Source organism: Pyrgilauda ruficollis, unplaced genomic scaffold, assembly GCF_017590135.1.
Source record: "Pyrgilauda ruficollis isolate IOZ18807 unplaced genomic scaffold, ASM1759013v1 scaffold77, whole genome shotgun sequence".
Lineage (NCBI taxonomy): Eukaryota > Metazoa > Chordata > Aves > Passeriformes > Passeridae > Pyrgilauda > Pyrgilauda ruficollis.
Window position 1 is genome coordinate 1,098,499 of NW_024529599.1, and position 14,596 is coordinate 1,113,094.

At 53.5% G+C, this 14,596-nt stretch overlaps 1 protein-coding gene across 1 annotated transcript; it reads left to right on the forward strand.

Annotated features, from left to right (window-relative positions):
• Nucleotides 1-986: 986 nt before the first annotated feature.
• Nucleotides 987-4,966, forward strand: FOXJ1 (forkhead box J1). The gene is made up of 2 exons (XM_041486625.1): nucleotides 987-1,484; nucleotides 4,166-4,966. Exons 1-2 carry the CDS (start codon nucleotides 987-989, stop codon nucleotides 4,964-4,966), a joined length of 1,299 nt encoding a protein of 432 aa, XP_041342559.1.
• Nucleotides 4,967-14,596: the final 9,630 nt, after the last annotated feature.

Here is a 14,596-nt window from a genome sequence, read left to right on the forward strand (position 1 = left end):
GGGCTACCCCGACACCCACCGGACCTCTCTTGCCCCTTTTCTGTTCTTACTCCCCGCCTTTTTTTTTTCTTTCTTTTTTTTTTTTTTAATTTTTTTTATTTTTTGGTGTTTTTTCCCCTCTCGTCTCTCGTTTTTCCAGAAGCTTCTTACTGTGTCGTGAACTTTGCCTGTCGGGGGGCGACACCGACACCGGGACGGGGTAAGGGGATGCGGCGGGGGCGGGAAGGGCAGCGCGGCCGAAGGCGCCGTTGGGGGCGGTGGGTCTGCGGGGGGAGCGGCTCTGGTTGTGCGCCCTCCCGGCAGGAGGCCCAGACACTCGGGATTTCGGGTTTACATTCACATCCCCGACACAAGATTCCCCAAAGTCTGAAGCTGCCGGCTCGCTCTGACTCAGGGTGTGCTTGGGGTGGGACCCCGCCAGTTCCCCCAACCCACCCTTGAGGTGTTTCTGGGTACCACGGGAAGTAAAAGCAGAATTAGCATCAAACCAAAAGAAGTTGGCTGCAAGGGGGGAAACTTTAAAGTATTTTGTCCTGGTGTGGAATGCTGACAATCAGTCCTGCGAGTGCCAGGTATCCAGAGATGTGTGTTCCCAAGAAACAACCTCACTTTGTGGGATGGCAGGACTGGATTTTGGTAGTTTGAGGTTTTTTCTGTTGGGTTTTTTTTTTTTAAATTCTTTGTTCAGCCAAGAGCTTGCTGGGCAGCAGGTCAGTGGGTGACACTGAGGTGTGGGAGTTTGAGGGAATTTCCCCAAGGTTCAAGGGTGCTAAAGCCCCTTGGGACAGGCATTGCAGGTCCTTTGCACAGCACACCGGGGATGGGTCTCACCCAGCAGCTCCAGGAGCACCCAGAGGTGGCTCTGCCTGGCTGTCAGAGAGAGACTGCACCTTGGGGAACCTCACCCCTGTCCCTGTTGTTATTGCAGGATCGGCCCCATCCCTTCCCTCCCGTTCACGTGCAGCCCGGGAAGCACCGAGGGAGGCATGGCGTGGCCGGGCCGAGCACTGAAAGCCAAGGGCAAACTGAAGTGTGTGGAGGAAGACCTGGATGACAGCCTGCCAGACCTCATGTGGCTGAGGGACTTCACAGTGGCCCAGACTGGCCTGCCTCAGTTATACTCTGGCTCAGACCCCCAGGACTGTTACACCATGAGTGAGAGTCTGTTCAGCCTGGTTGATTTTGAGTCGCCGTGCTCGCCCCTGGCTGCTGACCCGGCCTGCAAGGGCACACGGCACACCCCCTGCACGCCCGTCTCCTCCTCCACCTCCTCCACCACGCACCGCGACCTGGCTGTGCCCCCTCACCTGGCCGGGGACATCGACTACAAGACCAACCCTCACGTCAAGCCACCCTACTCCTACGCCACCCTCATCTGCATGGCCATGGAAGCCAGCAATAAACCCAAAATCACCCTCTCTGCCATCTACAAGTGGATTACTGACAACTTCTGCTACTTCCGACACGCTGATCCCACCTGGCAGGTAGGAGATGTGGAGCCTTGGCCACTCTCCCTGCAGGGCTGAGCAGGGCTTTCCACAGCCTCCACCCTGCAAGACAAGATCCTGCAGGGCTGCAGGATCCCACTGGGAAAAGAGGGACACCAGCCACCGGTGGGGAAGGGCTGGGAAGGGAAAGAACTTGGCTGGGCACAAATGCCACGGCCACAGGGGTGGCAGAGGGAAGGAGCCATTCTGGGGGAGAGCTGGGAGGTGTTTGTTGCACTCCTGGCACCTCAGACTCCTCTTGGCTTCAGGGCAAAGGCCTCTCAGTCCCTCCTTTCCTGGAGTTCTCATGGGGCCCTGAGCCCCTTGAGGTTGAGCACACATGGAGAAAGTGCCAGGCTGAATGTCCCTGGGTGCTGAAAACCAGGCATGGGAGAGGGATGGAGATGCCACTTGTGGGACAATATCCCACTGGGGAGGTTCTGGGCAGAAATGCTGCTGCTTTCTAAGCAGGGCAGAGTCCTGGGCTCCTGGCCCCAGGGTCAGGCCAAGGAGGCTCCATCACTGGGATGAGCTGGTGAGAGCTGCAGAGGGCAGCCCAAGAGGGGTTAACTCGGCCTGCTGTCCTCAGCATGTCCCCAGTGGGGAGGGGACAGCCCCCAGGCTCACAAGCTTTGGGGACAGCCTGAAGCCCAGGGGCTTTTCCCAGTCACCTTGGCTCACTGCCCTCCTCTGTCACACCAGGAGACCTCTGGCACGTGAGGTTTTCTGGGATATGGCAGAGCTGGAGAGCCCTGGGGGGCTCATCCCTCCACTGGGGTTATTCCCATCCCAAATCTGCAGTGTGTCACTAATCCTGATGGCAGTGCCCATCCAAGCAGAGCTGGAGAACCCCACTGCAAAGCCCAGGATTGCCCACCTTCTCTCCAGGCAGGTGGGTCTCCAGCAGCCCTTGAAGCCCATCATGGGGAAGGGAACCTTTCCTGGTCCCCCTCCAGGGCCATCTTGGTCCCCCCTCTTACACTCAGGGGACCTGTGAAAGTGATTTGGAAGCAGGAGCTGGGTGCCAGCGAGTTGACTTTCTCCTGCACTCTTCATGGCTGGGCATTCACAACGTTTTTAATTAAATGTGTTCATTAAAAAAAGAAAGAAGGTTTTCAATCCCTCTCTGCAGAGATGCAGGGGGTACCCTGGACCGTTGCAGGCAGGAATGATAAATATGTTGACTGGCTGAGTAATAATTCAGCCTGGGCTGAGTGAAGTTTGGGATGGGGAGGAGAGATGGGCAGCAGAGAATTCAGCTTTCAAGTCTCTGATCCTTGTAAAATTTCATTACACAGTAAAATTGGAGCTACCACAGCCTGGATTGTGTGGGGGAATATCTGTGTTCCTGCTTCTTCTTTCTTCTCCTTTTTTTTTTTTCTTTCTTCCCTTTTTTTTTAACCTTTTGTTTCTTTGCACTTTTTTTTCCCCCCTTCCTTTCTTTTTTTTTCCCTTTTCTTTCTTGTCAAGGCTGTGTTCTCATCCCCTATCCCGATTCCCGTACGTGAAGACAGCCTGGAAAGGTCATGCCACCCATAGTCTGGGGGGAGATGGATATATTCCTGTGGGAGCTGAGTGCTTTGGAGAGGAGCCAACAAACCCAAGGAGCTTCAGCCCAGAGGAGGGTTTTGTTGTGTGTGTGTGTCTGTGTGTGTGTGTGTGCATGTTTTTCAACAGCTCTAAGCAATTGAGCCTTGTTTTTCCTATTCGGCACTACGGATTATGGATGAATAAGCATAAAGATATCCAGGCAACATTAAAAAAGAAGAAAAAAAAAAAACCACCTCTACCATATCCAATCTCTTAGTACAGTCCTGGCTTTGTGGAATCCAATGCTGGGTTATTTGCCCAATAACTGAGTTTCCTTTCTGATTATTCACATCACTCCAGGCACATTCAGGGTTTCAGAACAGCTCAACAGGAGCAGAAACTCCTCCTTTTCTTCCCCCCGCCCTTTTTTTCCCTCAGCTTGTTTGAGCAGTGGCTGATGAAGATGCAGTGATTTCACACCGAGCTTCCCTGGGCCAGGAGGCACCTCTGGGAACATGCAGGCTGGAACAGCCCACGTGTCTCTCCGTGTTCTCCCATCTGATTTGTGCCAGCCTGGCTGGGGGAAGACATGGTGCCTATGTTTTGTCCAAATATTTTCCTCTCAATACTAACAATAGACACAGTTGAACTGGGGGATGCCAGCAGGGCCCTGATTGCCATCCCCCCACAGTGCTGCCATGTGTTGCCCCTTGTAAAGGGGCCACGGCCACATGGGTGTAGAGACCCACCTCTTCCTCCCTGGCACAAAGGAGGCTCCAGCCTCCTCCAGCCTAGCTCCATGCCTACAGCAATTCAAGCCAGTTTTTCCCAATGCTCTGCATGAATCGAGGCCCCATGGCCCTGATTTCCAGCCAAGGAGAGCTGCCCAAAAGCTTCCCATTGGGTGGCAAGTCCTAGCTTGAACCCCTTGGCTCCTGCTACCTTTGGGCTGGATGAGACAGGAGGCAGGAAAACTCAGGGGTTTGAGGGACTTTCTGCTGGGCATGTAGCCTTGGATGTCTGGATGTTGCCAGTTCTGCTTTGTTTTCCCAAAGGTCCTTGCTGGAAACCTCCACCAGCCTCCCCACACAGGCAGGTCCCACAGCAGACAAGCATTCAGCCTTGGTTTCTTTCTCTTTTGTCTGCAGAACTCCATCCGGCACAACCTGTCCTTGAACAAGTCCTTCATCAAGGTGCCTCGAGAGAAAGACGAGCCAGGGAAAGGTGGATTTTGGAAGCTGGACCCCTACTATGCCAACCGGCTCAAGTACGGGGCTTACAAAAAGCGGCGGCTGTCTCCGGTGCAGATCCACCCGGCCTTCTCCGGGAGAGCCCAGAAAGAGGCACGGCACCTTGGCAGCCCGGCCTCTTCTTCCTGCAGCTCCAACAACCTCCTCGAGGCCAACGTGGCATCGCAGCAGCTGCTCCAAGAGTTTGAGGAGACCACCAGCAGCCAGAGCTGGAGCCCCGTGGGCACCAAAGCGGGGCAGAAGCGCAAGCAGCCCTCGCCCCTGCCCACGGCCAAGGCATCCCGGCTTCCCAGCTCAGCCCTGATGACCCAGGAGGAGCAGACTGAGCTGGGGTCCCTGAAAGGTGTCTTTGACTGGGAAACTGTCTTTAACACCAACCTCAACGGAGATTTCTCCACTCTGGTGGATATGGAGCTCCCACCTTCCGTCAACCCTGTCACAGGCGACCTGGACTGGACAGGACAAGGGCAGCATGTGGAGTGTCCCCAGGGGCAGGAACAAGTTGTCACCGAATCCAACCAGTACAGCCTGGACTTTAATGAAACCCTCATGGCCACGACTTTCTTGGAGCATCCCTGGGAGGAAGGGACAAGCGATTACCTCTCCAACTGTGTCAACATCGACCAGGTGTTTGAAGACATCGATGCCTCTTTGCTGGCAGATGTCATCAACCTGAGCAGTCTGGCACGCCTCTTGTAAGACTTCTGTAGGATGCTCTCCCCAAGCTGGGACTTACAAGGGACAAGATTTCCTAGAGATGCCCACGGTGACTTTTACCAGCTTCATTGTAAGGTTATTCCCAGAAACACCAGGGAAAGAACCTACCACCCCAGGAACTGCCTGCTGTGTCTCCAAAGGACACCTCAGAAGTCTCTAGTTCTCTCAAGAGAAGAAAATCAACACTACTTATTTTTTTACATTTTACTTTAAAAAAAGAAATGTGAATTATGATGGGTTCTTTTCCATCAGGGCTAAAATTACCTGTGAAATCCCATCTAAGACATGAGATTCCTGGTGGCTTAGGATTTGATAGACTAAAGTGCAATTTCCACACCTCTTTGTTTCTCTCTGTCTCCTTTTTCTGTCTCAGTGCAGTTGGTAGGTACAGTGTGATAATTAGCTGGTAAGAAAATACAGGTCCCTTCTGGATTCTCCAAGTTCAACATCCCAGCTGATTTGTGCCTAGGGAAGAGGAAAAGGTTTATAAACTCAGCAAGTGTGCCTCTTTAGATGTTTTTATATAATCTATTATATATTATATATTCAAAGAAATCTATATTTTTTAGGACTAGACTTTCTTAAGGGGGGAGGGGAAGACTGGAAATGCAGTTTGCGAGGAGTTTTATATTTTCACTGTTTAAAGGTTTTGTGTTCACTGTTCTGTAAAACAAGACCACACAAGGGAGGACTCCTGCACCAACAGGTTTTGTGAAGAATCCAGGAACTGGCTCTGGCAGGAGAGGAGCAGCAGGGATGGGGATGCTCCCAAAACCGGCTTTTGTATTTTTTGTACCCAAACCCCTTGCTGCAGTTGCCAAAGGGTCTGGAGCACCACGAACCCTCTCTTTCACCCACTGACATAGCCCCTCTCTGCTTTTTTGGCCCGAGACTGTTGCTCTTCACTTCTCCAGCTCTTCCATCAGGCTCTGAGTGCAAGGAAAACCCCATGGCTGTCCCTCAGCTGGTGGTGATGGAGCCACTCCACACTGAATGCTCCCAGGGGGACTGAGGAGGAGAGAAATCCACATCCAGGCTCCATCCAGGAGCTCAGGCCAAAGACTCTGCATGCAACAGGCTCCGGGGACAGTGGTGGGAATGAAGTCCCATCCAGCCAGAAGGGACCTTGGGATCCACACAAAGAGAAGCTTTGGCTCTTTGGCTCGGTGTGCAGCGAGAGCGTGGCAGGGTCGGTGCAAGGTAACCTGGAAATCTTTGGGGAGCAGAGCCAAACTCTGCTGAAACTTGACTTGAAGCTCTCAAGAACCAGATTCTTTGCCTGTGCTTTGCTGTAGGCTGTGAGAGGTAGAGCAGGCTTTAGGTAGGAGCAAGTAGAAGCTGGAATTTTAGTGGTGTGTCTTAGACTTGGCAAAAGAAATTTAAGATTGTATTTAGATTCTGTTTTGGTTACAAAAGCACTTAGGAGGGGCTTTGGGGTCTGTGTAGTTGTTTGTATTGACAGTGTTTCTTTTTACTTGCTGTTTTTCTTCTGTTTTCCTGCTTTGGGGATTATGTTGGAGAACTACAGAGATACTTGTGCAATTTAACTTTTTTTCATGCAAAGTTATTTACAAATTTTAAAAAATAATAATAAAGGAAAAAAATGGAGAAGAAAAAACCCGTTTTGCATCCTTGTTTCCTTTCCTTTCCCCAGCCCAGCCCTGGAGCTCTCACCCACTTGCACAACTGTGCAAATTCCCTGTGGGGAAACTGAGGCACGAACCAATCTCAGTGAGACAATGGCTACACACCACCTGTGTGACACAAGGTTGGCTGTGCCTGGTGTCCTGAGCCCTGGGAGCTGCTCCAACCCTGGGAATAGCCTTCCCTGCCCTGCAGGCAGCTCCTGGGGCTGACAGGTCCCTCTGCTTGTGCTGTGTCTCCACCTGGCCCTGTAGATGCTCCAAGATGCCCAAGTGGCTTCAGAGCCCTTTTGGGTGCAGGGTGGGGAGAGGAGCTGCACAGAGATCCCCCTCCAGAGCCTGCCCGGGATTCTCCAGCTCGGTACATCCACTCCTGCATGTCCCAGCCGCCTTCTCTCACATGAGGAGCACGCTATCAGCTCCCCAGTGATCTGCTGCAGCCCCTCAGCACCAGGCACCCCAGCAGCCAGTCCCAGAGCTGCTACAGCTGCTCCCAATCCAGCCAATCTCAACCCAAATCAGGCCTGGGCTCAGGACAGACACTTGCCTTGGTCTGTGTGTGCTTTGTGCTGGGAAGGCAGGATGCTGACCTTGGGAAAAGGTGGCGTTATCCCTGGGGGAGCAGCTTTGATGTGACTGAGGGGGGGAATTCAGAGGCAGATCTGGGCTTTCCTTTCAGCTTTGGGATATTGGGGGCCATGAATACCAGAAGGCATTAAGGAATTCTTTGTCCTGGCTTCTCCTCCTCTCAGTTCCTTGTTGGAAGAGCTCCCTTCTCTCCCCCGCCAATACTGGTGGCACTTCAGGGCTGCAAAAAGCTGGCACTTCCCCTGCCCCTCAGACCACTTCTTCAATTTGTTTTGCCAGGCACAAACACGTAGTACTGTTTTCAAACCCCCTGGAAAAGAGAAGCCTCCAGCATCCCCACCCTGCCAGGGAGTCTTAAAAAAACAACCTTGCCAGGAAAAAAAAATATTCCAGCCTGCCGGAGCCAGCCGAGGGGTTTAAAGTGAGAAAGGGTGAATATAAAGGAGGCACCAGGCGAGGCCTGGAACAACCCCGTTTTGTTCAGCAGCTGAAAGCAACCAAACCGACTTGGAGGCGAATTTTCCTTTCTTTCAGCGAGATAGCTCGGAGGAGGGGGGTGTTTTTTTTTTTTTTTCCAGCGGCAGCCAGGAGGTGCAGGAGCTGGGGGTGCTCTGGGTGGTGGCATCGCTTCCCAGGGGCGCGGGCACAAAGCGCGGCTGTGCTCGGTGCCAGGAGGGAGCCGGGGCTCGCTGCCAGCAGCGGGGTCAGGACCCGGCAGCCGCGGAGCTGCCCGGGCTTGCCGGTGGCAGCGGGGCTGCTCCAGCCGGGAATGGGGCTGCTCCAGCCGGGAATGGGGCTGCTCCAGCCCCGCGGGCTCGCCCGGCACAGGGCGGTGACAGGATGGGGACCTGGCAGTGTCCCCGCTGCTGTAAGCAATGAGCGCTCCAGAGCTGGCTGGGTTTGGGGGCATCCAGAGCACCCAGCAAAGGGGCTCTGGGAAGAGCCCAGCTCCAAAAAGGCTCGGCAAGCTCAGCTCGCTGTCCTGGTGAGGTCCTGCCCCAGCTGGTTATTGAGCACATGGTGGTGATTCCTTTATTATTTATTTCTGCTATTTCCCCAGCCGTCCCCTCATCCATCATCCCTCCCTGATGGGCAAACATTGACACCTCAAACCAATCTCCCGTTCACAGAGGGAGAAAAAAATATACACATAAGCCCTTCTTTTCTCTCCCTTTCTTGCCGTGTCTTTCTTTTCCCTCCATTGAGTGTGGGGCTGGCATGGAGCCATTCTGGCAACAGCCGGCTTTCACTTGCTAATCATCCTAAATATTGAAAATCAACCCTAGAATAAACAGCTCAAAGATTGGGGCCATCTCTGCTCTGTTTGGAAATGCTAATCTCGCTGCCTTTTGTTTTCCTTGTGTGGATTTGGTGCCTTGAATTTGGAGGAGGTCACAGCTCATGGGTTCTCTCTTCATCCCCAGATTTCTAAAAATTTTTTCCCCTCTCATCGTAAAAAAAATCAGCCCATTTTAACATCCCAGGCTGGGATAGTTGGGGTGGTGGTGGGGGGGGGGGAGAAGGGGGAAGAAGGATGGAGGAGGGTAGGGAATGGACTTGCCTTGCATAGCAATGAATGAACCTCCAAAGTTTGGGAAAAACCAAGTTCCCAAACATGCACCCGGGAGTTCACATGGATGTGAAACCCCTTGGGAATCACACTAGGACAGGAAGATCTTGGGACAGCAGGTCCCTGGTGGGGATGGGATGGGGATGGCATGAGGACAGCCTGGCACTCACACACGGCAGGGCTCGGGGACAGCTCAGGACCTCCCTGCCCTGTGGTGCTGATTTTTGTAGAGTTTGATACCTGATGGGCTGGAGGTGCCACAGCAAACTGCAGACAGGCTGTGCTGAGCCCCACGGCGGCACTCGGATGGCTCTGCTGGGAGGGATCAGGCTGGATGTGAACACCTCTGTGCTTTGTGAATAGAGGGGCAAAGCCCCTGCCCTGCTTTTCCAGCAGTGACCTTGCCCTGCCGGCAGAGCCCCGCGGGCCCGGCGGCACTCACACAGCCCGGATGGCTCTCAGCACCCTGATGGGGAAACTGAGGCAGGGCTGATGTGGCTCAGACCCTGATTCTCTCTGATGTGGCTCAGACCCTGATTCTCTCTGCAGGTCTGCGCCTATTTCAGTCCCGCTCTTGTGCCGCGTGTGGGGCGCTGCACCCTCTGGCATGGGGGAGCACATGCAGGAAAGTCCCCTCGGGTGCCCACGTCCCCGTGCGCCCCAGGAGCCCCGGGACGGGCCGGTGCCGTTGCCAGCGGCTGTTCCCGGCTGGCACAATGTCCCGGCAGGCCGGGGCTTGCCCTGCGGCTGGGAGGGGGGGAGTGCCGCCGGCCACAATGCAACAGCCCCTGCGTAAGAGCCGGCACATGGACACGCTCGGCTGCGCCTTCCTCCTCCTCATCCTCAGCCCCACCGCCCCCTCCGTGCGTGCCCCGCAGGGCTCCTGCTCCTCCAGCCCGGCTCACGCCCTGGAAGGGGGTCCCTGTGGGCATGGGGGGACACATCCAGCCCCCAGTGGAGGGGCTGAGCTGCTGGAGCCGTGCCAGCGTCGCCTCCTTCTTTGGGAAGCCACGTCATGCCGAGGTTGAAACTTGGCCGGTTTGCAAACAAGCGCCGGGGCCACGGGGATTTCTTTACAAAGGCTGTTTTTCCAGGTGGTTTATTTCCAGGTTTGGAGCGTTAGGGCCATCCCGCGTCTTGAGATTGTGGCGGTTTTTTCACTGCCATCATGACAGTGAGAAAATGGCTTTAGAAACCCAAAGCAAACACGCTCCTTTGGTGTCTGACTCCTTGGGATGGGCCTTACACCCCTCAAAAAGGATGGAAGGTGGGGCAGGCTGCAGGCTGTGCACTGCCTGGACACAGCTCTCCTGTGGGTGCTGCTGTGGGCAGAGCCAAGCATTTGGGGAATGGCCCAGTTCAGAGCAATGAGGCACAAATATTCAGGGCTCACAGATGGGGCCAGCCAGGACGAGCAGCAGCAGGAGTGGATCCTTTGGGATGCTCCTGTCCTGTGCACAGGGACCACTGGGCTGGAGGCTGGCACAGGCAGCAGGAGGGCTCAGGGCATTACGAGAGGCGGGTGTTGACCTAGAAATTGCAAAGAATTTGGCCTGGCACCGTGCCAGCCTGGCAGCCGAGGGAAGCGCGGCTCTGCTCCAGAACGGTTGCTCCTTTTCCCCATGCCTGGCTGGGAGAGGTGATTGCTGCCTGCCCCAGGGACTCTGGGAGCATTTGGGGCTCGCTGGTGTCTTCACTCCTACCAGAGGTATCAGGTTTTGCTCCTTTGGGGAGTCCATGCTGCCACCCGGGGTCAGTGCCAATTCTCAGCTGGGGAATGGGAGGGAGCAGCCTGGCAAGTGCTGGGGGGAGTAATGCTCCATCCTGGCAGCTTTTGGTTACGAGACACATTAACAGGCAGGAATGTGCAAACATCCAAAGGTCGGAGCTGTGCAGGGTGGCTGTGGTGGCTCCAGTCCCTGGGAGTGCAGCAGATAGAGGCAGGACCCCCTTGTCCTGCTTCAGGCAGACAGGGATGACCGAGGAGAGTCCCCTCTGCACGGGGCTCATTGGACCTGCACCCCTCAGCAGCCCCCATGGCCTCACTGGCAGCTTTTTGCCACCCCTGAGTGAATTCCTGCCCAGGGGACGAGGCCAGCTGCAGCCCTGCTCGGCCTCCCCGTTCCTGTCACATGGGGGATGTGTGCCCAGCACCAACCCGCATGGCAAACACCCCCCTTCCTTCCCCAGCAACGTGGCATAGGAAGAAAATGAGCATCATCCCCCAGGCCGGCCCCCAGCTCACAAAACACGGTGCCCTGGAGATGCCCTGTCCCCAGACCAAGGCTGCTGCTACGTGCACACACATCCCACCCATCCCAAACCCCTCCGGGCACCCCCTGCTCCAGGGAGGCTCTGCCATGGGCTGGGTGGCACCTTGCTAGTCCCCAGTGTGTGCCAGCTCCTTGGTGGCCCTAGGGGCTTGCCCAGAGCAGGGGGTCTCTATCCTGCTCCCCTCACCCTGGCAGAGCACTAAGTAAACAGTGGTGAGGGGAACCTCGTTAATCCTGGGCTTTCATTTACAAAAAGCCATTTAGAGCTTGCTCTGCAGGCAGTTATCAGAGCACAGGGGAGGTTTTCCCAGCAGGACCTTAATTCCCTCTGCAAATAAAGCCAGAGGGAAGGAGAGCACAGCTTGGGCCTGTGATAGTTGAAAGCTGGGAAGGGCTTCTGGGGCCAGCCTTGGAGGGGCTGATTGCCTTGAGCTCCTTCTGCAAGGAGCAGGGAGGGCTGTTGAGGGATTTCCCTGCCAGGCTCTGTTTCAGGGCAATTCCAGCCATGCCACATCCTTCCCTGGAGCAGCTGCACTGGCATGGCCCTGCTCAGAGCCACACAGAAATGCTGGGAAGCTGCTGAAGCCCAAGTGGACCTGGTTTTCCAGGAGCAGTGCACATCCCTGTGGCACATTGCAGCACTCTGGACCCAGGTCAGGATCAAAGCAAAGTCAGAAGGGCTCGGGCGTTACCAGGGAGGCAAAGTCCTGTGGTGGATTTGGTTCCTGTCTCATCCCTTCAAGTTCATGGACACGTAACAGCCAAGGGAACGTGCCTGGGTGCATCCCATAGCCTGCCTGTGCACACTCCCTCCCTCTCCCAGGGGCTCCCTGCTTATAACCCCTCCTGGAAGGGAAAATTGGGGGCTTGTCAGGCAGCTCAGAGCTATTGGGTTTGTGTCTGAAGATTGATTTGGCTGAGGATTGGTGACTTTTTGTGTTCAGCTGACCTGAGGGGAGACAGAACAGGCTGTGTTTGGGGAGCAGGGAACACCAGTGACTGTGTTCCCAAGTGTTCCTGCAGCCTTGGGCACTGGTGGGTGCCACCACGGGGGGACACAGCCCAGGACAGCCCTGCAGCCCAGAATGGAAGGTTTGTACATTTATGTTAATGCTGACTCCTCCATACTCTGTTCTCTCCCCTCTCCCACATCAAATGCAAAGCCCTCTCTGAGGTTCCTGGCTGCATTAATCTTGTGTTGCCCTCACTGCATCCTCAGGCAGCTCCTGTGGCTTGGGAATGCTGCTGCCCTGTTGCATCCCCAGTGCCCCCTCCTCACTGTTCTCTCTTACAGGAGCAGGATTAACCCTGCCAGCAGGAAGCAAGAGCAGGCATAATTTTTTTTTTTTTTTGCAAGAAAAAATGGTTTATTGTTTATAAAATGACACTATATTTTAATGGAGGAACTGTTCCTGGGATGAGCAGTACTGAGGCACAATGCAGGGGACAGAAAGTCCCTGCTTAAAGAACTACTGTTAATTTAATTCCTCCGAATCTTGTCAAGATCACACTTTTGTGCAATGACCTTTACCACCATAAAGGCAAGCAGTAGAAATAGGAATCTGGGGGATATCTGGGTCTATCCAGCAATTCACTGCCAAGCCCTGAGCCGGCAAAGCAAAACCCCCCTCTGCCTCAGTTTCCCCCCATGCTAATCAGGCTCCGTTTTCTTTCCAGTGGCATTTTGGGTGGCCAACGCCCTGAACACCTTGTCCTCGGAGAGAAGTGGCTGTCACGTCCCGGCCAGCAGGTGCCACTTCCTCATGCCTGTGGTGGTGCAAGCTCGCGTTCCTGACAACAGAGCGGTGCCGTTGCTCGAGCCCCGCAGCCTCCACACCCCGGAGGCGCCGGGCTCCCATCCCAGCCGGGATCCTGGAATTCGGAGCGCTGGAACCAGTTTTGTTTAGCAAATGCACTAAAAGGGACCCGTTAACCCTCTCATTACCAACCCCCAAGCGAGCACTGCACTGAGGATGGGATCCTTAGTTGGGCACTGTAGTGGTTTTGGTTTGCTAATTTGAGATTTTGTTAATTTGGAGATTTTTTTAATGTAGTATTGAGTGTGGTGGGTTTAGTGTTGGTTAATCACCAATGTACTCATTTTCTCTTGCGAGGTGGGATTAGGAGAAAGGTAAAGTAGGTTTAAAACTTTAAGAGTATATAAAGAAAAAATTATTAATAGTAACTAAAAGAAAGCATAATAAGAACAAAACCTTTAGAGTATTTCTCTTTTCTCTACAAGAGAAGTATTTCTTTTTTTTCTTTTTTTTTCTTTTTTTTTTAAACTTAAAATTTTAGTTTATCACTTCTAAAATAATCCTGTTTTTAAACTTAAAATTTTAGTCAGTTTATCACTTCTAAAATAATCTTTTTTTAGCTCATTTAGGATGAGAAGTCCTTGTTAATGTTATGAAGACTTCTTTACAAGAAAAAACCCCATTTTTTGTGGTTCTCATTTTCTTTATGAATAGCAGTTCTTTGGGGAAATCTGTAATTGTGAAGGCTTTCTTGTTTCCTACAAGCTTTTCCCCCAGCTGGCTGCATTTCCCACCTTCTGTGCCCGTGCTGATAATGCAAATCCCTTCTCCGGCGGGGAAAAAGCGGCTTTGGGAGGGAAGCAGAAGGTGACTCAGCATTCCTGCCCGGCCAGTGCTGTGTCCCCATGCAGGGCTGTGTCCCCGGCCCCCGGCAGCCGCGCTGCGGGACAGCGGCGGGAGCGGCGGCGGGAAGGAGCGGGATTGTCCCGGAGCCGCCGGGGACAGCCAGCCCGGCTGCGGGGATCGGCAGCGACACACGCTGTGCTTTGCCTGCCTGCAGCACACGCTCTGATGCCTTGCGAAGGCTGGCCTGGAACAGGGACTAGACGGAGCTTAAGAAGAAAATAGGGATTTATTAAGAGGCCTCAATGGATCCACCTTGGGCAGCACAACCCAAAATGGTCACAAAATGCACGACCGCTCACGGGGTCTCTCACTTTTATAAGTTCTGTTCTATTTGCGTATTGGAATTAATTGTCCAATTACAGCTTTAGCTCATTAAGTCCCATCCTTGTTTTTCTCTCTTCACTTTGTTTCTGCTTTTGGGCTGAGATTTGGATCATTTGTCCTTGGTCCCCAGCTAGAGCAGGAATTGTTTTGTCTCCCTGCTCTGTGCACAGAGCTCACCATCCCCTAATGTGAAGCCCAGACCCACACACTAAAGCAGCACAGAATCTGAAAAATATAAAAGCTAAAACCTGAGGCATCAGCTCAAACTGCTGCATTTCTACCTTTTCTTTTTCTTTTTACCCAAAATAACCCCTTGGACTCATTACATTTGACCAGCATTCTTTTGTTTTTGGGTTTTTTTTGGTTTTGTTTTTTTTTTTTTTTTTTTTTTTTTTTTTTTTTTTTTTTTTTTTTTTTTCCTGCTGCTTCCTCTTGGACGTGGTGCTGCAAAGGGTCCAGCAGGTTTTAACACAATGCTGTGCATTTATTTTTGTACATTTATTCACTCCTTATCACCCCACACAGCTGGCATGTGGGGTGGGTGCATCTAC